The sequence below is a fragment of the Lagenorhynchus albirostris genome, chromosome 20, assembly GCF_949774975.1.
Source record: "Lagenorhynchus albirostris chromosome 20, mLagAlb1.1, whole genome shotgun sequence".
Taxonomy (NCBI): domain Eukaryota; kingdom Metazoa; phylum Chordata; class Mammalia; order Artiodactyla; family Delphinidae; genus Lagenorhynchus; species Lagenorhynchus albirostris.
Window position 1 is genome coordinate 5,947,532 of NC_083114.1, and position 26,509 is coordinate 5,974,040.

The 26,509-nt window shown below is 40.8% G+C and overlaps 1 protein-coding gene across 1 annotated transcript in view; it reads right to left on the reverse strand.

The window, feature by feature from the left end:
* DNAH9 (dynein axonemal heavy chain 9) overlaps window positions 1–26,509 on the reverse strand; it is a 298,757-nt gene that overhangs the window by 211,824 nt on the left and 60,424 nt on the right. The window contains 5 exon segments of the mRNA XM_060132968.1: window positions 5,995–6,121; window positions 6,430–6,560; window positions 9,035–9,905; window positions 16,929–17,095; window positions 17,695–17,917. Coding sequence (XP_059988951.1) covers window positions 5,995–6,121; window positions 6,430–6,560; window positions 9,035–9,905; window positions 16,929–17,095; window positions 17,695–17,917 — 1,519 coding nt within the window.

Sequence of the window (26,509 nt, forward strand, 5' to 3'; positions counted from 1 at the left end):
CAAGCCTAAAGTTTGGGAACTCTGGTCTGAAGGAGCAGCAGAGAGGCCTTTTCACACGGTTCCCTACGAGCAAGTGAAACCAGACTAAGTGCAAAGGAATAAGAGGACATCAAAGAGTCCAGGAGTCTACATGACCTGGTGGGACCCCTCACCCAGGATCTCCCTTGCCTTGCTTATGCCTGACCGTGTGGCTGACAGGGTCTTGGTGCTCCAGCCAGGTGGCAGAACTGAGACTCTGAGGTGGGAGAGCCAAGTTCAGAACAGTGGACCACCAGAGACCTCCCAGCACCACGTAATGTCAATCGGTGAGAGCTCTCCCAGAGATCTCCGTCTCAACACTAAGACCCAGCTCCACTCAACGACCAGCAAGCTCCAGTGCTGGACACCCCATGCCAAACAATTAGCAAGACAGTAACACAATCCCACCCATTAGCAGAGAGGCTGCCTAAAATCATACTAAGTTCACAGGCACTCCAAAACACACGACTGGACACAGTCCTGCCCACCAGAAAGACAAGATACAGCCTCATCCACCAGAACACAGGCACCAGTCCCCTCTACCAGAAATCCTACACAACCCACAGAACCAACCTTAGGCACTGGGGGCAGACACCAAAGACAACAGGAACTATGAACCTGCAACCTGCAAAAAGGAGACCCCAAACACAGTAAGTTAAGCAAAATGAGAAGACAGAGAAATATGCAGCAGATGAAGGAGCAAAGTGAAAACCCACCAGACCAAACAAATGAAGAGGAAATAGGCAGTCTAGCTGAAAAAGAATTCAGAGTAGTGATAGTAAAGATGATCCAAAATCTTGGAAATAGAATGGAGAAAATACAAGAAATGTTTAACAAGGACCTAGAAGAACTAAAGAGCAAACAAACAATGATGAACAACACAATAAATGAAATTAAAAATTCTCTAGAAGGAATCAATAGCAGAATAACTGAGGCAGAAGAGCGGCTAAGTGACCTGGAAGATAAAATAGTGGAAATAACTACCACAGAGCAGAATAAAGAAAAAAGAATGAAAAGAATTGAGTACAGTCTCAGGGACCTCTGGGACAACATTAAACTCACCAACATTCGAATTATTGGGGTCCCAGAAGAAGAAGAGAAAAAGAAACGGTCTGAGAAAATATTTGAAGAGACTATAGTTGAAAACTTCCTTAATATCGGAAAGGAAATAGTCAATCAAGTCCAGGAAGCACAGAGCGTCCCATACCAGAAAAATCCAAGGAGAAACATGCCAAGACACATATTAATCAAACTATCAAAAATTAAATGCAAAGAAAAAATATTAAAAACAGCAAGGGAAAAGCAACAAATAACATATAAGGGAATCCCCATAAGGTTAACAGCTGATCTTTCAGCAGAAACTCTGCAAGCCAGAAGGGAGTGGCAGGACATATTTAAAGTGATGAAAGGGAAAAACCTACAACCAAGATTACTCTACCCAGCAAGGATCTCATTCAGGTTCGACGGAGAAATGAAAAACTTTACAGACAAGCAGAAGCTAAGAGAATTCAGCACCACAAAACCAGCTTTACAACAAATGCTAAAGGAACTTCTCTAGGCAGGCAACACAAGAGAAGGAAAAGATCTACAATAACAAACCCAAAACAATTAAGAAAATGGTAATAGGAACATACATATCAATAATTATCTTAAATGTGAATGAATTAAATGCTCCAACCAAAAGACATAGACTTGCTGAATGGATACAAAAACAAGACCCATATATATGCTGTCTACAAGAGACCCACTTCAGATCTGGGGACACATACAGACTGAAAGTGAGGGGATGGAAAAAGATATTCCATTAAAATGGAAATCAATAGAAAGCTGGAGTAGCAATTCTCACATCAGACACAATGACTTTAAAATAAAGACTATTACAAGAGACAAAGAAGGACACTACATAATGATCAAGGGATCAATCTAAGAAGAACATATAAAAATAGTAAATATTTATGCATCCAACATAGGAGCACTTCAATACATAAGGCAAATGCTAACAGCCATAAAAGGGGAAATCGACAGTAACAAAATAATAGTAGGGGACTTTAACACCCCACTTTCACAAATGGACTGATCATCCAAAATGAAAATAAATAAGGAAACATAAGCTTTAAATGATTCATTAAACAAGATGGACTTAATTGATATTTACAGGACATCCCATTCCAAAAACAACAGAATACACTTTCTTCTCAAGTGCTCATGGAATATTCTCCAGGATAGATCATATCTTGGGTCACAAATCGAGCCTTGGTAAATTTAAGAAAATTGAAATGGTATCAAGTATCTTTTCCAACCACAACACTATGAGACTGATAGCAATTACAGGAAAAAAACTGTAAAAAATACAAACACATGGAGGCTAAACAATACACTACTAAATAACCAAGAGATCACTGAAGAAATCAAAGAGGAAATCAAAAAATACCTAGAAAGAAATGACAATGAAAACACGATGGCCCAACACCTATGGGATGCAGCAAAAGCAGTTCTAAGAGGGAAGTTTATAGCAATACAATCCTACCTGAAGAAACAAGAGAAATCTCAAATAAACAACCTAACAATTAGAGAAAGAAGAACAAAAAGACCCCAAAGTTAGCAGAAGGAAAGAAATCATAAAGATCAGATCAGAAATAAATGAAAAAGAAATGAAAGCAAAGATCAATAAACCTAAAAGCTGGTTCTTTGAGAAGATAAAAAGAATTGATGAACCATTAGCCAGACTCATCAAGAAGAAAAGGGAGAAGACTCAAATCAACAGAATTAGAAATGAAAAAGGAGAAGTAGCAACTGACTCTGCAGAAATACAAAGGATCATGAGAGATTACTACAAGCAACTATATACCAATAAAATGGACAACCTGGAAGAAATGGACAAATTCTTAGAAAAGCACAACCTTCGGAGACTGAACCAGGAAGACATAGAAAATATAAACAGACCAATCACAAGCACTGAAATTGAAACTGGGATTAAAAATCTTCCAACAAACAAAAGCGCAAGACCAGATGGCTTCACAGGAGAATTCTATCAAACATTTAGAGAACAGCTAACATCTATCCTTCTCAAACTCTTCCAAAATATAGCAGAGGGAGGAACACTCCCAAACCCATTCTACAAGGCCATCATCACCCTGATACCAAAATCAGACACAGATGTTGCAAAAAAAAGAAAACTACAGGCCAATATCACTGATGAACATAGATGCAAAAATCCTCAACAAAATACTAGCAAACCGAATCCAGCAGCACATTAAAGGATCATACACCATGATCAAGTGGGGTTTATTCCAGGAATGCAAGGATTCTTCAATAAACGCAAATCAATCAATGTAATACCCATATTAACAAATTGAAGGATAAAATCCAAATCATCATCTCAATAGATGCAGAAGAGCTTTTGACAAAATTCAACACCCATTTATGATAAAAATACTCCAGAAAGTAGGCATAGAGGGAACCTACCTCAACAAAATAAAGGCCATATATGACAAAACCCACAGCCAACATCATTCTCAATGGTGAAAAACTGAAACCATTTCCTCTAAGATCAGGAACAAGACAAGGCTGTCCACTCTCACCACTATTATTCAACATAGTTTTGGAAGTTTTAGCCACAGCAATCAGAGAAGAAAAAGAAAGAAAAGGAATCCAAATCAGAAAAGAAGAAGTAAAATTGTCACTGTTTGCAGATGACATTATACATAGAGAATCCTAAAGATGCTACCAGAAAACTACTAGAGCTAATCAATGAATTTGGTAAAGTAGCAGGATACAAAATTAATGCACAGAAATCTCTTGCACTCCTATAGGCTAATGATTAAATATCTGGAACAGAAATTAAGAAAACACTCTCATTTACCATTGCAACAAAAAGAATAAAATACCTAGGAATATACCTACCTAAGGAGACAAAAAACCTGTATGCAGAAAACTATAAGAGACTGATGAAAGAAATTAAAATGAGACAAACAGTTGGAGAAATAGACCATGTTTTTGGATTGGAAGAATCAACATTGTGAAAATGACTATACTATCCAAAGCAATCCACAGATTCAATGTAATCTCTATCAAATTACCAATGGCATTTTTCACAGAACTAGAACAAAAAATTTCTCAATCTGTATGGAAACACAAAAGACCCTGAATACCCAAAGCAATCTTGAGAAAGAAAAATGGAGCTGGAGGAATCAGGCTCTCTGACTTCAGACTATACTACAAAGCTACAGTAATCAAGACAGTATGGTAGTGGCACAAAAACAGAAATATAGGTCAATGGAACAGTATAGCAAGCCCAGAGATAAACCTACGCACATATGGTCACCTTATCTTTGATAAAGGAGGCAAGGATATACAATGGAGAAAAGACAGCCTCTTCAATAAGTGATGCTGGGAAAACCAGACAGCTACATGTAAAAGAATGAAATTAGAACACTCCCTAACACCATACAGAAAAATAAACTCAAAATGGATTAAAGACCTAAATGTAAGGCCAGACACTGTAAAACTCTTAGAGGAAAACATAGGCAGAACACTCTGTGACATAAATCACAGCAAGATCCTTTTTGACCCACCTCCTAGAGAAAGGGAAATAAAAACAAAATAAACAAATGGGACCTAATGAAACTTAAAAGCTTTTGCACAGCTATGGAAACCATAAACAAGACGAAAAGACAACCTTTGGAATGGGAGAAACTATTTGCCAATGAAGCAACTGACAAAGGATTAATCTCCAAAATATATAAGCAGCTCATGCAGCTCAATACCAAAACAACAACCCAAACCAAAAATGGGCAGAAGACCTAAGTAGACATTTCTCCAAAAAAGATATACAGATTGCCAACAAACACATGAAAGGATGCTCAACATCACTAATCATTAGAGAATTGCAAATCAAAATTACAATGAGGTATCACCTCACACTGGTCAGAATGGTCATCATCAAAAAATCTATGAACAATAAATGCTGGAGAGGGTGTAGAGAAAAGGGAACCCTCTTGCACTGTTGGTGGGAATGTAAATTGATACAGCCACTATGGAGAACAGTATGGAGGTTCCTTAAAAAACTAAAAATAGAACTACTATATGACCCAGCAATCCCACTACTGGGCGTATACGCTGAGAAAACCATAATTCAAAAAGAGTCATGTACCACAATGTTCATTGCAGCTCTATTTACAATAGGCAGGACATGGAAGCAACCTAAGTGTCCATCAGCAGATGAATGGTAAAGAAGATGTGGCACATATATACAATGGAATACTACTCAGTCATAAAAATTAACGAAACTGAGTTATTTGTAGTGAGGTGGATGAACCCAGAGTCTGTCATACAGAGTGAAGTAAGTCAGAAAGAGAAAAACAAATATCGTATATTAACGCATATATGTGGAATCTAAAAAAAAAAAAAAAAGGTTCTGAAGAACCTAGGGGCAAAACAGGAATAAAGATGCAGACGTAGAGAATGGACTTGAGTACACAGGGAGGGGGAATGGTAAGCTGGGATGAAGTGAGAGAGTGGCATAGGCATATATACACTACCAAATGTAAAATAGACAGCTAGTGGGAAGCAGCCGCATAGCACAGGGAGATCAGCTCGGAGATTTGTGACCACTGAGAGGGGTGGGATAGGGAGGGTGGGAGGGAGACGCAAGAGGGAGAGGATATGGGGATATTTGTATATGTATAGCTGATTCACTCGGTTATACAGCAGCAACTAACACAACAATGTAAAGCAATTATACTCCAAGAAAGCTATTAAAAAAAACAAAAAGCCACTGACGGGCTGGGGGGATGGGCATCCTGAGAAGCAGTAATGGTGGAAATGAAGAAAGCTCTGAGGTTAGGTATGATTAGGCTGGCAACACAGGTCTGAAATACATACACCGCCTAAGGGGGCGTAACGGGGAACCTGAAACTCTCCTGGTGGAGCATCCTGGTCCTTCTGAATGTTTCTACAGGCACTTCCCCAGCTTACCTGTTGTGGGGCTGTGCTGTTGGAAAGGATGTCTAACAGGTCCGAAGAGGAGAGAAAGTAAAACCTAGGGAAGGCAAGCCTTTTGGTGTCCAGGTACTCCGCCAGGGCCTTCTCACACAGGTACAGTCTGTGGGCACAAAGAATTTCCTAATTAGGTTTGCCTAGATCCATAGGCACATAGATGTTACCTAAATGAAAACAAGCGCGACCTATGGATTACACGCAGAAATCATGTATGCATGGAACATGTATGGGTATTTGCAAACATCACAATAAACACCTCTAATAATACCCCATATTACCTGACCACACAGGCAAATCAAGGTACACAACCAGACATACTCTCTCACTCGGGCAGTTAAATAAGGTAAGGATCTCAGAGACAGAGTGGGGAAAGGAAACACATTACAAAAGGGGCTGCAAACCGACCATCACCTGCTCTGAATATCTTCCAACTTTTCATAAAGACCTGATTTGTTGGTGGCTTCCACTACGTTTGGAGTTTTGTGAACATCATAAGCTAACTCTTTAAAGTCAATATCGATGCCTTCAAATCTTTTAGAATCCTGCAAATAAAAATGTGGAAAAAAATTAACTACCACCCCCTCAACTTTAAGAAGCTACCTTCATGTACTAAGTCTGCTTTTGAAAACTGCTCCTAGTTGTCTAATACAGAGATTATAGTCTCAAAGGAGGAAATGCCTTTAGTTTGAAACAGTGGTCTGCAAACATTTTGGTCTTGAAGTCCCTTTATGTTTGTAAAAATTACTGAGGAGTGGAAAGAGCTTTTGTTTATGTAGGTAATATTATATCTATCAATGTATATTCTATATTAGAAGCTAAAGTTGAGAAATTCTAAAAAATATTTATCAATTCATTTAAAAAATAACAATAATAAGCCCATTATGTTAACATAGTAACATATTTTTATCCAAAATAATTATATTCTCCAAAACAATATAACTTAGAGAAAAAGTGGCATCATTTCATGTTTTTTTTTTTTTGGCAAATATCTTTAATGTCTAACTTAGAAGATGGCCAGATTCTCTTCTCTGCTTCTGCATTCAGTCTGTTGTGATATCACATCATGTAGCCTCTGGAAAACTCCACTGTACGCTCATGGAAGAACGAGTTAAAAAGGCAAATACCATCAGTATTAATATAAAGATAATTTTGACCTTGAGGATCCCCTGGAAAGGTCTCAGGGACCACCCCCAGGGGTCACCAGACCACACTTTGAGAACTGTTGGCATAAAATACATAATTCCTGTCAGGGAGATGGTGGATCCAATGTTCTTTCTGGGTCCAAGCAAAAGTTTATATAACCGAAGTAAGTGTTTCCACAGCAAATGTGCTACTATGATGTCAAAGTTAGTTAGATATTATCATTCCCCCAAACACACACACCCTCACAGTGTTGTTGAAATGACTGAGACAATAATAAGTGCAAAGCCCTTTAGGCCAACACCTGGCACCTGATGAGAGCTTGTGTGGCTATTATTACATAACAACAATCATAATGGTATGTGCTGTGTGCGCTACTTTAACTTCTTGAAGTAGGGACTAGTATTAGACCCAATTTACAGATGAGAAAACCAAGACACTGAGAGCTTAAGTAACTTCCCTAAGGTCCTGCAACTCAAACCCGGGCCACTGGCTCCAGTCTGCTGGGACCTCTGTGATCTGGGCCTCTCTCCCAAGAAGATTTAAAAACAAGAGGGTGAGGTGAAGTAAATTACGATTCCTCAGTGAGATATCTTATGCCAATTAAAAATGAAAAAGTATCAAGGTTATAGAAGTATCGGAAATATCTGACATAAATGTTCAAATGAAAAGAGCCGAATAGAAAATTGTAATTACACTGAGAGCAGTTGTGTAAAAACATGTATATATGTGAAAAAAAGTTGGGAAATATTCATAATGAGTGAAAATATTTACTAGGTAGGGTGTAAGATGATGACTGATTTATTACATTTCAGAGCTGTCTTTGTTACCATATTGTTAATACAAAGAAAATAAATGTATTTATATGTTTTACACACAAACCTGAGAAGTTAATGATATGAATTCTTTCTTATGTTGGATTGAAAGTTCTCAAATGTCTCCTTTAAAATGTGTACAGAAGTCTCCACCTACACCCCCTTCTCATTAAACCTGCCCTTCTTCAATCATTAGCGTTGGAGATTAATAAAATCTGGCTTATTCAATTTTGCTTTATGACAATAGCTATAGCAGGATTATTTTCTGTTATTTTTCATTGCAAATGTACAATCTTTAATCTGCATTATTACACTAATATGCATTTGTGGGATGAGCTGGAAAAATATCATGTTTTGATGGAATGCTTTAACTCTGAAACAAGGTCTGGACAACATATGACATTTTGGAATCAAACTAATTTGTAAGCAGAGAACTCGCTGTGCTGCTGTGCTGAGGGACACAGAAGAAGTCTGGAAAATCTCTTTTTAAATGAATTAGAGTCCACTGGCGGGGGAAGTACATTAATGCACATTAATTAGGACAAATTACAAGGGGCAAGCAACTACAGGAAAGGTAGTAATGAGAAGAATGCATATTTAGAGAAATTCCTCATTTAGTATTTAGCTGAAGGCTGGCACAGGCCCGCGTTTTACAGAACAGCTCGCTGCAGAGAAGGAACTTGAGTGTGCCTGGAAACGACGCTCGCTTCCAATCAATACCCGCATTGTAATTATGTGTGGAGCACCCCAAGAGCAGCTCATATTTTTGACCTCCTTTCTCCTGTACACTTTTTTTGGTTTTGTTTTTAAAACCAGGTTCTCCTTTCTTTTTCCTACACATTAGGAACAAACTCGCGGGCATACATTTCACTTTCTCTCTTTCCCTCTGTCTGACTTTTGGTGGCTTGGAAGGTCAATGTTTATTGGAGGTACCCAATAAACCAAGGCAGGGAGAAAGGCAGGGAGGCAGAGAAGGAAAGGTCTAGAGGATACAGGAACTGGGGGATCGTCCCTTGACCCAGGGATGGCAACAGAGGGAGCAGGATTTCCACAGCAGGTACCTGGGGCAGCTGAGCCCGGATATCTTCAGATCCGATGAATATACTTTCTAGATGAGACCATGTGCGCTGCACATCAAACCAGAGGGAGATGACGGTGTCAGCAGTGGACAGCTTCTTCTGCCAGCCCGATACTTCCTCCAGGAAGAAGGTTATGTACCTGGACATCATCAGGTTCTTAAGCTGGACTTGGTTATCCTCCAGAACCTCGATGAGGTCCTCGTCGGACCGCAGCAGAGGCACGTAGGTCTGAGGGTGGGGCTCGAACTGGAATTCCATGCAGACCCAGGTGGTCTGCAGCTCCTTCAAGACCTTCTCCATGCCCATCTCTTTCACAGCTCTGTCTACAATGCCCTGGACCTCGTCCTCAAAGTGGTGGAGCTGAAGCTGTAGGAGGTGTGCCAGGGTGGTGCCCTCATCCATGGTGAAGGTCACGCCCGTGGCCTGCATCAGCTGCCTCCAGTGCCGCGCCCGCATGGCCGGGTTCTGCAGTTTGGCCACAGCCCTCAGGGAGGTCAGGGTGTTCAAAACGGTGCTTTCCAGGCCTGTGAAGGCATCCCAGGCCCTGACCTCCTTGTCGAGGTTCCGGATGTGCCTGGCAAACCATCTGCACTCCAAGTCCATGGCCTCCACGTTGATATCCATCCACGTGGTGGTCTCCCAGGCATGGACACTGGAGGCCACCATCTCAATTGTGTCCCAGAGCTCCTTCAGTTGGCACGCCTCCTTCCTGCACTGCCTCAGTTGCTTATAGTCAGGGATGGTGACCTCTAACAAGCTAGCAGACTCAGAAATGGAGGCCATGGTGGATTCCATCTGCTGGATCTCCATGTGCCTTGCATCCAGCATCTGATGAGGGTCAGTGCTATCAAACCTACAAAACACAATGTTTTCCCTTTATAAGTAGAGCACACAAGCGCCATCTCCTAGAATCACCAGAGTAATGACAGCTCGAATCCTTAAATCCTTAGTATTTTAGCAAAGGGCAGGTACTTTCACCAAAGCCTGGGAAGAAAAGACATCGGGGTAGGTTGGAGTGGGACGAACATAACCAGTTAGCGATTCAAGAGGAACACCATGTCTGGATCTGTTCTTCACATCTGAGAGGGTAATAAAAATACTGCCCACCTCCCCCACCCAGGTGCAGTGCGAAATACTCCTTTGTTCAAGCCCCCTTTAGACTCTGCTTCCAGTTGCTGGCGTCCAGCTCACTTGACACAAAAGAGCATTGTCCTGTTACTGCAGAGGCTGTACAGGCAAAGCTCCCGCCAGGAGCTACTTGTGGTGGGTGGTCTGTAAGTGACAGAGACCAATCCTGACCTACTCTGGCATTGCTCCCTCTAGGGCAGTGGCTCTCAGTCTTGGCTGCATGTTAGAGCCTCCTGGAAGCTTTAAATGATCTCCATGATCAGGCTACTCCCTGGCCTCATTCAATCAGAATCTTTGGGGGCGGGACCCAGGCAACAGCATTTTTCAAACTCCCCAGGTGATTCCGATGTGCCAGGTCGGCGTCCTTCTCTGTGGTGAGGCTCATGCTAACAGCCTGCATCACCTTCAGGAAACAGTGTCTCCAGATGTGAGAACCACTGATAGGGACTTTGCAGTGTGCGCACAAAGCCCTCACCGCAGGCCTGCGCTGCTTGGCTTTCCCGCGCTGCAGGGCTCCTGTCAGGCTCCACATCTCTGAAGTACCTCCTTCAAGCCGCCCCTGATCTCCTCCCGCATCCCGCGGCAGCCTCTGGTTCTGCGCCGCACGCGTATAAGCACTCCACCGCGCTTTACAGCTCGAGCCCACGTTTCCTCCCCCTCTTCTCCCCAGTGGGTGCTCACTGCCCCCACCGTTCCTCCTGGTCCTCATGGCCGTGAGCCTCCTTTACCCTGCGGCCCCTCCAACCTGCGTTCCTGGCAGAGCCTCTCCTCCAACATAAGAGCTGCACGTGCAGAGGGACCCACATGGGTCAGGAGCACCCAGAACAATGTTCATTTTCCTCCCCCAGCCTCCCTTTATCCTTTCTTCCCATCACCAGTCTCAGATCTTCTTGTTTCTGTGTGCATGGAAGGCTAGATAGCAGGGATACCGTGACTTAAGTGTGAATACCATCTTTCTCTAAAATCAGAATAGGGTATCACGGGGTCCAACATAAAGGGAAAGTTGAGAGGAAAGGAGTGATTAGAGAATTGGCCATTTCCTCTGATCCCGTGTGTGTGTGTGTGTGTGTGTGTGTGTGTGTGTGTGTGTGTGTGTGCGTGTGCGTGTGTTGGTTGGTGGGGTACAGAGGGGAGGGAAAAAGGAAGAAGATGACATACAAACTCCTTTTCTTGAACTGTCTCTCCTCTCAGCTGTCTCTGGAAATATTTGACTTGACGGATGGAAAGTAATCCAAATTAGAGTCATCTACCTGAACTGCTTGCCACTTAAGCCTAATTACCATGCAACACAGTAACAGTTACGCATACCATTAAATTAGTGTCAGATTAACTTTGACGCTTGCTATGTTTGATTCCCGCTTGTTCCATCTAAATAGTTTCGGCTCATGTGCCCTGGTTGTGTATTTTCATCTTAAGAGAATGAGACTGAATGTGTGTCTTCACTGTTGTCCAGTCCCCAAGTGTTTCAGAATGGGTTGGAGTTCTCAGAGTTGAAGAGGGCCCTCTGTCTACATAGGCAAGTAGCTTCCTCTTCTATGAGAGCAGTAGAGAAAGAACTAGAAGGAAAGAAATGTAACATCTTCGTGGCAAGTGGGTCAGCAGGAAAGATTACCAAGCATGAAGGTTCCTTCTGCACATTCTCTCCAAAGACTAATTGTTGGAATGTGTAGTGCGTTGGTTCTACTTTTTAACTTCATTAGAGTGAACTTGGAAAGTGAATTTAGCTACTTGGTGTCAGTATAAATCAGACAAATTCTAAAAGCCCACATTCTGTTTAATTTATTAATGGAATAAAATTCAGGCATATTCAATAGGATAGGTGCTATCAGAGTGTTGGGGGTCTGTGGACACAGAAGACAATGAATGATCTTCCTAACTCTTCTTTCCTCAGCGCACATGAACATCCTTGAATCAATATTGGTTCCTCAAATATTTGTAGGAGGTGATCATTTGTCAAACCTATTCCAAACTTCATCTGCCCCGTGGCATAATTTTTGTTTATGGTTTAAATCTGTGGGTTTTCACTTCCTGTAGCTGAGCACACATAAAAGTTAATTTGACCTAAGTAGTGAAAGGAACCTCTAGACAGGGGAGCAGGTAACCCTCTTCCCATTTCAAAGCTCTAGTGCAAACTGTCAGGATATTCACAGACCTGATTAATGCGCCTAATAAACTTGAAGCAGTTCTCCAAAGCCTGGCGGAACAATACAGTGTGAGAACAAGAAAGTAATAGGCGGGAAAAGGGTGTAGTTAGTCTTTGAAATTCGAATAATAATGCAAAAGTATTTTAATCTAAAAGAGAAATGCCTGGAAAATCTGGATGAATAAAACTATAATTAAGAGAAATGGAAATACAGTGCTCATCTGTATGATCTTGGAAAAAGTACAGATTCAGGCCTGCCCTAGACATAGGCACAAAGAGAAAGACAGGACTAAGTGACTTAAATGAATTCTTGGGAAGTGAGCGGCTGGTAAATGTCAACCTCAGTTCTGTACCTGCACATACAAGGAACAGTGACACACCTGTGCTTGATACCCCACAGGTACCATAAAACTCAGCACGCTCCCTCTGACCTGGTGACCTTTCGGCTCTTCCCATCCTGTGGCCCCATCTCAGGAGCAGTGGAACACACCCCTTCCAGCCTACTGGTCCAGATGGAAGATGGAGAATTACACCAGGCTCTCTCCCTGCTCATCTCCCGTATTCACTCAATCCTGCTGATTCTCCCTCCTAAGTCTCCCTCACGTCCATCCTCCTCCTCCATGCTCACGGCCACGGCTTCAGTTCAGTCCTCCTGCTTCGCACCCAGCTGTTGCAATCACTCACCACCCCATGGAGGCCCCACCTTGAGTCCATCTCGCTCCACTCTGCTCTCTGCAGCCACAAGACTGGTGTTTCCATGATGTGTGTTGTTCTCATGCTTGTACTCCTCAGTGCTCATTCATGGTCAAGGCCTGGTCACCTGGACCTCTCCATCCTCATCTCCCACATCCTGCATCCCAGCCACACATACATGCAGTCCTCCAGCTGGTTGTTATGTTTTCATCCCCCTGTGTGTCTCTATGTTCTGCTTCCTTTGCCTGGAATACCTTCGCTGTCCACCCCTCTTTTTTCCAAATGGCTAAGTCTCATTTGCCCATTGGCTGAAGCACAGCTTCTGCAAGGGCTGTGAACTGCCTCCCCAGTGGGTGTTAAAGTTGGCCCCCATGGACATGTCTGGTTACTCATTTTTGAAATTGACCCTGAGGCTGTTAAGTCCTTGAGGTCAGGGAATCTGTATTATCTGAAGATCCTAGCACTTAAATCATTTTTTGCTGACTCCACTGTTGAGAACACAACCGCTTTTGCTCTACGGAAGCCTGAGTCATGTGAGTGAGTCAGATTAACTGCAAGAACAGGGTCAAGTTGAACTAATGACATGCCTGAGGATACTGATATGTCCCTGAGAGATTTCATGACTAATACTACTCTTTTCTCCAACTTTTGAAGGGACAAGAGACCCTGCACAAGCAAGATGAAGGCCCTTCTTTCCTCACGTTTGCTGCACTGGGCTATTTGGAAAGCCTTGCTTTGCTGGTTGTCATGCAGGACAGCACTCAATGGGAGGAGGTCTTTAGGAAGGTTCTCCCCACCGTTCACAGAATCTGGTGGCTGGCCAGCTGGAAACACTGATGGTCTCCATTGAACTGGAGCTTTAGGGATCAAATGCTTTGACCCAGAAACCCCTGGATTATCCTGATCTTGATGTGGGTAAGGAGACTGGATAACATGGCATTCATTCCTTGAAGCCAGGAAGCCTGTGCTCAAGCGCAGGAACTGAACAAGAGAGCCGCTAGAAGCTTGGTGCATCCCTGTCACTCAAAGGGGAGAATGAGTCTCCAATTTCGAGAGGTGTGAGAAGGGCTTGAATCTGGCTATGATGGTTTAGCCGATTACTGAGAAGTGAGAGAGCTCAGCTAGGAATGTGCTGATACAGCTTTAAGTTAAGAACAGAAGGAAGAAGAAAAACTCAACTTGAACATGAAGAAAGAACCTCCCCCAATGACCTGATTCATCCTGCACCTGTCAGACTGCAAGGGCCAGATGAGACACACTTTCCTTTTCCTCCCAAAGACAAGATCAGCGTGAGCTTCACCTATCATCTAATCGGGAACAGAAACTTGCCTTCACAGAGATGCATTTTAGAAATTGATCTGAAAGTGGAGGAACCAGAATTCAACTGATTTGCTGCATACGGTGTCTAAACATTTTAAACACACACATTCATGCACACGAAACTAAGAAACAAACTCATGCGTTGACACCCATGAAGATTCCCTTCAGCCCTAAATCCACGATTCTGCTCTAGTCTTGATAGTTTTCTTGACAAGAAGAGAAAAACATCAAAATTGCAGTAATGTTTGGCTTTCCACACTGCTGTGAGCAGTTCTTTTCAAAGTCTCTTGCAAAGATTCATCTGCATGTTAAATTAACAGATGTGAATTTGCAAGTTAAGGGTAGCAATATCCTTACAGCCAGCAGATAGATATCAATAAAAGTGCTAAGAAAGAAAAGCCAATGCAGCTATCAAATTAAAAAACAACAAGAGCTGATCAATATACACACGTGATGTAACTAGGAAGGAGGGATGCCAGATTTCCAGTAGACACAGAAACACACCAGCAAACAAGGGCTGTTCCATTCAGGCAGTCTCGGGAGTCTGTTTGGGAAGATATTTCACCAGACATCTTTGAATTCCTTTTTAGAACTTTTTTTAAAAAGAGACAGATGATGTAAAATATCAGTGTCATTACCTTTGTGGCTGTTGCCTCAGGTGTGGATATTGTTAGCACTGAGCAGAAATACCCAGCTTAATTGCCCACCTGCCTCACCAGCTTTGGCCCTGTGTGATCAGTGTCGAATTTCAGAAATTCAGCTGTATGCCCAAAGGAGAATCAAAAGAACGTGCTTCAGACTCTGAAGGAATAGTCCCAAAAGAAGTTCCACAAATGTTTTGAGCAATAGATGCTTCTCTGGAACAAGGGCATAGCTCCTAAGGCACTTATTCTAAAGGGACACAGACTCATTTGGAGTTATATGCCCTGGAATGATTGCTTAAAAGGGAACCAGTTACTTCCCTTAGGGAGGCAGTCTCTACCTTGGCTGCACATTGGAGTCACCTGGGGAGCATTACAAACTACTCATCCCCAGAGAGTCTGATTTAGTTGGTCTGTGGGACAGACTGGACCCCAGGTGATTTTAATGCTTTAGAGCTCCATGTTGTACATTTATCGTAAGCACAGTTTACACATCTGTCCTCCCCTGCCTCTTGACATACTCATCTCGTTCTCTCTAGCCCCAAGTATAATGCTTGGGAGACAGTAGCTGCTTAATAAATGTTTGATGAATGAATAATAGAATAGGTAGGTCCTTACTGTGTGCCAGGTGAGGTGACTAAGTCTCAGCTTGCCTGAAATAGAGGGGCTTCCCTGGATGTATGACTTTCAGTGTTAAAACCACAACCATCCCAATTAGCACAGCACTGTAAATCAACTATGCTTTAATAAAAAAAAGAAAAAAGAAAAGAAAAAAAACCCCAAAACTGTCCCAGGTAAACCAGGATGGTTGTTTATCCTAGTGCCAGGTCCTATGCCTAAAACTTGCAAAGATTTGTTATTTAATCCTATCAACAACCTTATGAGGTGGATACTATTATTAACCCCGCTTTACAGATGAGGCAACTGAAGCAAAGAGATATTAAGTGACTGCCCCGACTTAGGCAGTGAGTAGTGAACCTGAGATTAGACACCGGTCTTGTTAAATCCAGAGTCCATGTACTTAATCATTATGTTGTCTTTCCTCCCGATAAAGCTGTGATTTTCTTTTTCCATTTTGTTTGTTGCTTTAGTGTGTATCTCTCAATGTCAGATTTCTGTGTGTAAGTAACCCTTGAAAATAAAAAGCTTCCTTGCTCCTTACATAGGGCATTTTTCAGTCTAGAGACCTCCAAAACTACAGAAGAGACCCAGCAGGAAGCCCACTAGGGAAACAGAAGCAAACCCCGGAGCTGGCCTGAGGGGAGAGTGTCCACTTCAGCTGGCATGTCAGCAGACACAGAGCCGGCTGGTACCCCTGGCTGGAGCCCCCGACGCTGAGGAGCAGACCCTGTAGATTTCTCCACCAAGGCAGTGAGCCCCTGAGAAAAGGACTTGTGTGTGTGTGCACGGGGGCACGTGTGGATGGGTGTTGCCCATCCCACAGTTGTTTTGTTCGTGTAAAGACCCCTGACCACAAGTAGGGAGGAGTCTGAGAACTAACTACTAAGCAGAGGAAGTACACCTTGAAGTAAATCCATCGCTTCAAATCCTGCCATTAGGCTACTGAAATGCCTTCCAAAATTATTTTAAAATTCCATCAGCCACTATTTTAAACCAAAAGAACAGGAGTCTGGGAGAATTTAGAATACTAACAGTTTAGTAAAAACCTAGTAATCTTACCACACACAATCCCTTTATAGACCTGGAGACAAAGAAGCTTCTAGAATTTTTTAAAGTATTTGTACAGTCTTTGTTCATCCCACACGGGCCGCAGTGGTACTCTGTGAACATGAGCACCAGGTTCTAACCAGTGGACCTAAATGGGAGGGAAGACTAGTAACTAGTCTTCACTTGTTAAAATAATACGCGAACTCCACGGAGAGATCACCGTGACTTAAGATGCTGACGTGCTTAAAGGCCGGGAAGCAGTGGTGGCAACTTGGGTGCATACCTGAAGGGGGCTTCTCTGCGGAATCGCTCCCAGAACTGCTGCTGCTCTGCCTCGAAGGCCGCGCACCTCTGGCGGAGGAGGGTTGCTTCATTTGCCTGCAGGGGGGCCACCTGCTGCCTCACGGTAACAGCCATCTTTTTAATGTTGTTCCATTTCTCAGGCAGCTCCTGCAAAGGAGACCTCAGTGTGGTCAGACCCTCCCCCACAGTCCTGAGGCTGGACGCACCTGGATGTCTTCATCTCTGCCCCGATGCCAGGCTCTGATGCCATGGCATTGTTCGACCCTTCCTTGACATGGCTCCCTGGATGCCCACTCTCCCGACGATCACCTACTTCTGATTCAACACTATCCTTCTTGCCCTAAACTTCTAACCCAGTAACCCTGGCCCTTTTCTACATTTTCTAAGAGTGCCTAGTTATTTCCTTTTATGCCCCACATCTCTTAGACCATCATAACATTCCTCAGACCTGCTTTTTTTTCTCCGAATGAAAAATTCAGCTCATCCATAATCCTGGAAAAGGAACCCAAACACATCATCCACATCAGTTCTCCCATATATGTCCAGCGTTACAGTGTTTCGTATTTATTGAGTTTCAAGAAAGTGGTACACATTATACATGTGCGACACATTTAGCTCCAAAGCATGGACCTTGAGTAATCACCAAGCCCTGTTTTTCATTTACTTCAATCCACCTCATCCCACTCTGAAATCCCCAAACGTTCCCTCTATTTCTTTTATTAAGAAAACATAAACTTTGCACTGACCTCCAGCTGCCTGAACAGTGTTTCCGACAATTCTTGTCCATAGGTCTTCAGCAATTCAATAGTCTGCTTTAAAGGCTCAAACATCTCATCAGTGCTGCTCTGTCGTTCTTTAAGAGCCATAAGGTGTCCCATAATTTCAACCAATCCTTGGAAATCTCCTTTTCCGACTTTCTTGAGCAAGCCATTCTCGCTGTTTTTTATAAATGCTTCAAGGTTGGCCAAGCTGAGCAAAACAAACAGAATGTGAGGAGCCATTCTCCTTTCACTCCTTGAAAGGAAGATTTATTTAGTTCCCCAACATTAATAGCTATTATTATGGAAAACTCTCCATCCTCCTGGTATTATTATGGAAAACTCTGCATATCCTGATGGTATTATCATGGAAAACTCTCCATATCCTGATGGTAAGATACGACCCTCTTCAGAAGTGTCAAGGTCGCAAAGGACAAAGACTTAGCCCTCCATGATGGAGGGTGCATTACTGGGACAACTGGAGAAATGTGAATAAGTCTGTACTAAGTAAGTTACTACTTCCACATCAATACTAACTTCCTTGTGTTGATAACTGTACCACGGTTGGTTATCTAAGATGTTATCATTTGGGAAAGGTGAGTAAAGGTAAAAGAGAATTCTTTGTACTATTTTTACAACTTTTTGTGTAAGTCTGAAATTATTTCAAAGTGAAATTATTTCAAAGTAAATATATTACAAATTATGTTGTGAATCTCAAATTATTTTTTAAAAAACTGAAAATAAATACTATGGCCTCAAAGGTCATATACACTTGGGTTTAATTTTGACACTTACTAGATGTGTAACCATGACCAAGTCACTTAACATCTCTGAGCCTCAGTTTCCTCATCTACAAGACTGGAAAAATCATTTCTTTCTCACTGGTTATTGTGAGAGTTAAATGAGATTCATTCTTGAATTCAAAAATGTTTATTGGGCAATTATTATGAGCCCTAGCCTGCTTCCAGGTTCTGAGAATAGTATAATAAATAAGATAAAGTCTCTGTCCTTATGAAATTTACATTCTAGTGGGAAAAATAAATGTGACACAGATCAATGAGATAAATGGTACAGTTTCACATGGTGATGAGTGCCATGAAATAAGGGCATAGAGACTAAGGTCAGAACTATTTTATATGGAGTGGTCAGTAAAGGCCTTTCTATGGAGGTGATGTTTGAGCAGAAATGTAAACAATATGAAGGAGTGAGCCAAGAAAGAAACAGGAAAAGAGCTTTCCAGGGAGAGGGGGCAGCATGAGTAAAGGCACTGAAGCTGGATTCAGTTTGATTCTCTTGAGGAAAAGGGGAAAGTCAGGGTAGCAGAAGCATAAGGAGAACAGAAGGGAGCAGCGAGGGAGAAGAGGTCAGAGAAAGGGCCAGACACTGGGAGGCCTTATTGGCCATGATAAGCAGCTCAGATTTTATTCTATTCTAAGTGTGAGAATTCTGAGTAGGAGAAGGGCATAATTTGACTGGTTTTCAAAAAGAACTATAGATGGAGGAGAACAGATTTCAGCTGGAGGTGGTGATGATGATGGTGATGGTGACATGGGTGGGGAGACAGAACAGAAGCCAGGGGGGCATTTAGGGACTATTGTGGTTGTCTGGGTGACAGAAGATACTGGTTTTGACCCGGATGGTGGACATGAGGAGTGGTCAGATTCAAGGCAGTTTTGCATGCAGAGCTAATAAAACCCACTAATGGGTTGGGGGAGGGGTGTGAGGGAATAAAGAAATCAATAAGGACTCCTGGCAATGGGGTGAATGATGATGCCATTTAAAGAGATGGGGAAGAATTGGGGAAGACTGGGGGTTTTTTGGAGGGAGAAGAGGGAAGGAGATAAGTTTTACACGTGTTAGGTTTAGGGAATTCCCTAAACCTAAGGTCTACTGCCATTAGGCTACTGAAATGCCTAATGTCTAATGCCATTAGGCTACTGGACCACCTGGTGGTCCAGTGGTTAGGACTTGGCATGTTCACTGCCAGGGCCCGGGTTCGACCCCTGGTCAGGGAACTAAGATCCTGAAAGCCACCTGGCCCGGTCAAAATAAAGAAATAAATGTGTTAGGTTTGACATGCCTCCCAAACATCTAACGGAGATACTTATTAGGCAGTTGAACTTAAGTCTAGAGTTCTTAAGAGACGGGGCTAAAAATATAAATTTGGTAGTTATCAGCACACAGATTATTCAAAGTATTAGATTAAATATCACCTGGAATATGGCTGTGGCTAGAAATGAAATTCCAGGATCGAGGTTTCAGGAGTTCTAATATTTTGAGTCCTGGAGGAGATGAGCCCAGTCAAGGAGACCTCGAAGGAGGAAATCAAGAAAGTGAGGTCTCCTGAAGAAACCGTTTGGGAAGGAGGGAGTGATCAGCTGTACCAAATACTGCAGAGAGGTACAAGTAAGACGATGACTGATCATCACCATTGGATGCGGCCACATGAAAATCATCGGTGCTCTTGGCAAGACTGGTTTCAGTTAAGCAGTCTAATAAAGGCCTGACTGGAGGATAAGTTGGAGAGTGTGGATTTCTGTTTCTAGCTGTATGGGGTACACGATAATATGAATGACCCTTCTGCTAAGACAACAGAAATGTTTAAGCACATATTTCAAAATCATTTAAAAATGCATCACTAAGGTGGCATGAAATTAAGGCATCTCCAGAAGCTGAAAATGTAGTGAAAGCAAGAACCCTGGGAGGTAAGCAAGGTTCAAAGCTGGCTTTCACAGGATAGTTTCTATTGAACCCCGGAGATCTTGAGCTTCTACTTTGATTCTTTATGAGAACTGGGGAACAAGTGATTAAGCCTAGGGCCCACTCAAGGTGAGGAAGCTGATAGGAAGTTGCGTGTGAAGTTGCAACGCCGTTAAGGGTGAACAAGAAATAAACAGGCTGCATGGTATGGGACAGCATGGAAACTCGCCTGAATTAACCATGACACTAGATGGACTACTGTAAGTTGAGGTACAAGTGGTCTGGGGTTGGAAGAGTCCCTTGATGACCGGCAGAAACAAATGAAAATCCTTTCTGGAGGAATGCAACAAGAATCCAATCCTCAAAGGATTACTCTCCAAGGAACATGATTTTATAATCAAAAGTCACAAAACACATAAGGAAAGAAGTCACCATGAGTGGGAGCCAGCAGAAACAGCTGAATTAAACCTGTGAATGTTTTAGATACTGGAATTCAGGTGCAGCATATAAAATAGCAATATTTAATATGTCAAAAGACAAAAGAGCTCTTGTTTAGGTGCTCTGCTTTACTATTTCTGACCCACATACCAGGAGCAAACGCTTTCCCTGCAGGTTCCCAGACATCTATTCAAGATTTACTAAGAAAAACAACTTCATCCTTTTAAGTATGATATATCAGTTTGTACAGAAATGCTTTCTTTAGGAATCACCCCTCAGAAGCGTAGATAAACTCTTACATTCTCAACAGGTCACCATGCCTTATCCTGGCCCCAACTGCCTTTATGTTCAAGCATAAATTCAGCATTGTCTCATAATCAGGAATGGAGGTGATTTCAGCGGCTTTCCAAATATGCCCAGAATCTGTGATAGTGTGTGGACCTTTGTATCGAATGATGGATTCAAGAAGTGACAAAACTTATTGAAGTGGATAATATGAAAATTATGGCCTGTGATGGCATTTTGTGAAAAGAAACTTTTTTTTTTTTTTTTTGCGGTACACGGGCCTCTCACTCTTGTGGCCTCTCCCGTTGCGGAGCACAGGCTCTGGACGCGCAGGCTCAGTGGCCATGGCTCACGGGCTCAGCCGCTCCGCGGCATGTGGGATCTTCCCTGACCGGGGCATGAACCCGTGTCCCCTGAATCGGCAGGCGGACTCTCAACCACTGCGCCACCAGGGAAGCCCGAAAAGAGACTTTTAATATGTGTTCTAACAATGCAAAAATGATCATACTGTGCTATGTTAGTGGGCAATTCCAGTAGAAAGAAGCTAATAATTTTCCATAGGCCTTTATGTTAACTTTGAACTACGGCAAGAAGAAACAAACCATTTTTAGGCTGACAAATCAAAAGTTATCTTAAGATTATCCTCTAGTAAATGTATTCTAAAACTTGAAGAATGAATAAATAAAAAAGAAGGAATTTGAGCAAAGAACGGGAGGGTATAAAAATGAGTAAGCAAAACTGTAAAATAACCAAATAGAAGATCTAAAAATAGAAAGTATAATTAAAATTTAAAGCTCAATGAATGGATTAAACAAGAGATTTAGACAACACTAAAAGAGAGAATTAGGCTGCTGTTTGATAAAAGTGGAGAAATTATTCAACTGCAGTAAAGAAAGACAAACAACTGAAAACTGAAAATTATTCAAATATATGGGTGATATTTAAAAGTGTGTAAGTGTAACAAGTGTAATAAGAGGTCCAGAAGGAGGTAATAGAGAGAATGGGCAGGAAGCAATCTCTGAGGATATCTTGGCTGAGAATTTTCTTGAATTAATGAAAGACACCAAATATAAGATCAAGGAAGCCCAACAAATTCAAGGTGAAATTAATATAAAGAAACCCTCACGTAAGTACTTCAGTATGAAACTGCAGATTACCAAAAGTGAAAAAAAATCTTAAAATTAGCTGCAGCGAAAGGACGGATTTCTATTAATTAAAAAAACCCTAAGTTGATGGTTAACGATGCAACACCAAAAATGAAGCCAGGAGGGGGCTTCCCTGGCGGCGCAGTGGTTGAGAGTCTGCCTGCCGATGCAGGGGACGTGGGTTCGTGCCCCGGTCTGGGAGGATCCCACATGCCGCAGTGCGGCTGGGCCCGTGAGCCACGGCCGCTGAGCCTGCGCGTCCGGAGCCTGTGCTCTGCAACGGGAGAGGCCACAGCAGTGAGAGGTCCGCATACCGCAAAAAAAAAAAAAAAATGAAGCCAGGACACAATGTAATAACATTTTCAATAGGCTTACAGAAAATATGTTATCCTAGAATTCTCTCTTCCACATATCAATTTTTTCAAGAACAAGGGCAAAATACATGCACTTGGAGAGAAAAAGAATGAGAGTTTTACCAAAAGAACCTTATTAACGGATCTTCTAATGACTACAATTCAGATAGCATGTCTGTAATGTAGGAAGATGGAATGAGCAAAGATATTGGTAAATATGTAGATGAATTTAAATAAACAGTGAGTGTATAAAAATAAAGTATGATTTGTGGAGTTTAGATAAATAGCAGAGAACAACTGAAATTACTTGGAATTACAGAATATAATTTGATGTATGAACGGTTGAGATCAAACTAAAGTCCTTGTATTGGTTGTGAAAAGAGTAACAGTACTGATTAGTTTACTCCTTTTAAGAATGTTTTTTAAAATAGCTATGGTTAACTATTAGAAAAGAAGACTTAGATAGCACAACATCCAAATTAGCAGAAGGGAAAAAAATGGAATAAGAAAAAGGAAAAATAAAAGAAAATATTTTAAAAATGCAACCCAAAGCAGGCAAGAAAGAAAACAAAGAAAAGAAGAACAAATAGAGAAGACACAATAAAATGGTACAAATGAATTCAAATATAGCACAACAGACATTAATGAACAAAATGCTCCAGTTAAAAGAAAGATATTAAGGTAGATAAAACATTCAGTTCTATATCAATTATAAAGATCTCTTCTAATATAAAGGTACAGAAATATTGAAAGCCAGAGGATAAAATAAGAGACACCAGGCAAATGTCATACAAAGGAAATTGGTTTTGTTATACTAATATACAACAAAACACACTTTAACACAAGAAATATAGCTAGTGATAAAAGATTTTTAACGTGTGGCTAAAAGATTCAATTTTCCAGGAATATATAAAAAGTCAAACACTGTATGCTCACATAGCATAACCTTAAAAAATATGAAACAAAAAGTGACAGAATTACAAGGAGAAATTGACACTCTACCATCAAAGTGGTAGATTTTTAACACAGTTATCTCAGTAATTGATAAATTAAGCAGACCAAAAAAAAGGCAGCGAGGTTATAGTGGATTTGAAGAAAACAAGTTTGATCAAATAGGCATGCACAGAACATTATACCCAACATTTATAGAGTACACATTTTTTTTCAAATATGCACAGAACATTTATAAAAACTGACCAAATTCAACAAATTTCAGAAGCTTTTTATTACATATGTTACATTCTCTGACCACAATACAATTGTTAGAAATTAATGACAGAAATGCAACTAGAAGAATCCACGTTTTAAGATTAAAAAAATATATAAGTACATCATAATGAATGTTAAAAATATTTAGAGTTTGATTATTACTAAGACTTGTGAGATGTAGGTAAAATTGTACTTAGAAGGGAACTTATAACTTTAAGTGTTACATTAAAAAAGACAGAGGGCTCAAGGTGAATAGCGAAGCACACATCTTAACTTAGCCAAAGGACAGAAAATAAACCCAAAGAAAATAGAAGGAAATAATAAACATAAAAGAATAAATTATCAAAATAGAAATCAAATTATAATAAAGAGGATCAATGGGTTCATAAGATTGTTCTTTGTAAGTCTCTTGGTAGATTAATTAAGTAAAGAAGCCAGAAAGCACAATAGAAATGAATAGAAATCTAAAAAGGAACATATCAATAGATTCTGTAGAGATTAAACAGGTAAGAGCATAATATAAATTTCATGACAATAATTTGAAGATTTACATGAAATGGATATATCCCTAGAAAAATATGACTTACTAAGGAATAGAAAACCTTAATATTCCTATAAACATTAGAGAAATTACAGGTAAAAATCTTGCCACAAGCAAAATACCAAGCCAGATGTTTCAATAGGAGATTTAAACTTTCAAGGATTAGAGAATTTCAATCTTACACCAACTCTTACGGAGAAAAAACAAGAAGGTTACTTCCTAACCCATTTTATGAAGTTAGAAAACCACAGAGCAAGATCAGACAAAGATGTTACAGAAAGGAAAAACTGAAAGCCTGTTTCATCAAAAACAGATACATCAGTGCTAACTAAAATATCTGCAAACAAAATCAAGCAATGAATATATTGAAAAAGACAATATTTCATGTTGGGCTTAACTCAGTAATGCTAGGTTGGTTCAGTATTAGAAACCAAATAATATAGTCACAACTTTAACATATTGAGGTGAAAAAAACAGAATTATCTTAATGGAGTTAGAAAAAGCGATTGATAAAATGTTATATCTATTTTCGCTAAATCCTCTTAACAAATTAGGACTAGAAGAGAACTTCTTTAATCAGATAAAGAGATGCCATAAAAAACTCACGGAGTATTATACTAAGTAATGAAATGTTGAAAGTATCTGCTTTAAGATGGGGACAAGACAAGGATACTTACCATCACCACTTTATTCGATGTTATACTGACAGTCCTAGTCAGTGTGGTCAGATAAGAAATAGCGATAAAACGCATTTTAAAAGAAAGACTGAGGAGGAAGAAATAAAATTATCATAAATTTGTAGATGATGACTATGCACATAGCAAACCCCAGAGAGTACACAGATGAATTATTAGAATTAACAACTTATTTAGTAGAGTTGCTTGATACAAAATCGACATACAAATGTCAATTCATTTCCATGGAAAATATGATTTTAAAATATCATTTACACTAGGAAACAAAAAATAAAATATTAAGGAATAAATCTTAAGAAAGACGTGAAAATCATTTTAAAGGAAACGATTACAAAATTTCATTGAAGGATATTAAGGAAGATAAATGGAGAGATAACATGTTCTTAGGAATATCCATTACTACAAAGATGACAATTTTCCTCAAATTGATCTATAGTCACTGCAAGTATAATCAAAATCCCAATGGATTTTTTCTTCTACAAACTGATTTTAAAATGTATGTAAAATAGTAAGGAAGGGCCGAGAATGACTGAGACATTCTTAACGAAAGTGAACAAGGTAGGGACTCGCTCTGCCAGATATCAAGATTTATTACAGAGCTATAGTAATTAGGACTGCATCATATTAATGCAGTGACCGACAAAGAGCTATTTAACGCAAAAGACAAAACTTGTAGGAGAGGATGTAGGAGAGTATCATCAGGATCTCAGGACAAGAAAGGATTTATTTAACAAGAGAAAAGAAGACAACACAAGGGAAAGATGGACACATTTGGCTACATAAAAATGAACTTGTCATCAAAATATACCATAAATGGAGTGGGAAGACGGGCCACAAAACGGGAGACTAAATCTGTAATATGTACAATCAGCAAAGGATTAGACATACAATATATAAATCACTTCTAAGTATAAAAAGGGAGAAGATAAAGTCCAACAAAAAATGGGCAAGAGCTATGAAGAAGTACAGAATAGGAAGCATAATGACTCATCCAAAAACACAAAAAGATGAGCCACTTTATTCATAGTGAGAGTAATGTAAAATGTCTATCACAGCGAGATACCACTAAGCTCCCAGCAGAATGGCCAGCAGTAAACAATCTGTCAGCAGCAAGAGGTGTTGGGGACTGGAACCTTCACAAATGGCCGACCCACCTTGGCAAGAGTTGTCATTACCTGCACTGACCCAGCAATTCCACTCCTAGCTATACACCCTAGAGCCATGTTTGCTCATGGATACCGTGATAGCTGTATAAGAGAATGCATAGCAACCTTGCTGATATTAGTGAAACCATCTGAAACAACCATATTAACCACAGAATGGATAGATTGTAGCATATTCAGATGATGGGATACCCTACAGCAGTGGAAATGAATGAACTACTGCTATATTCTCAGCGTGGATGGGTCTCAAATATAATGCTGAATAAAAGAAACA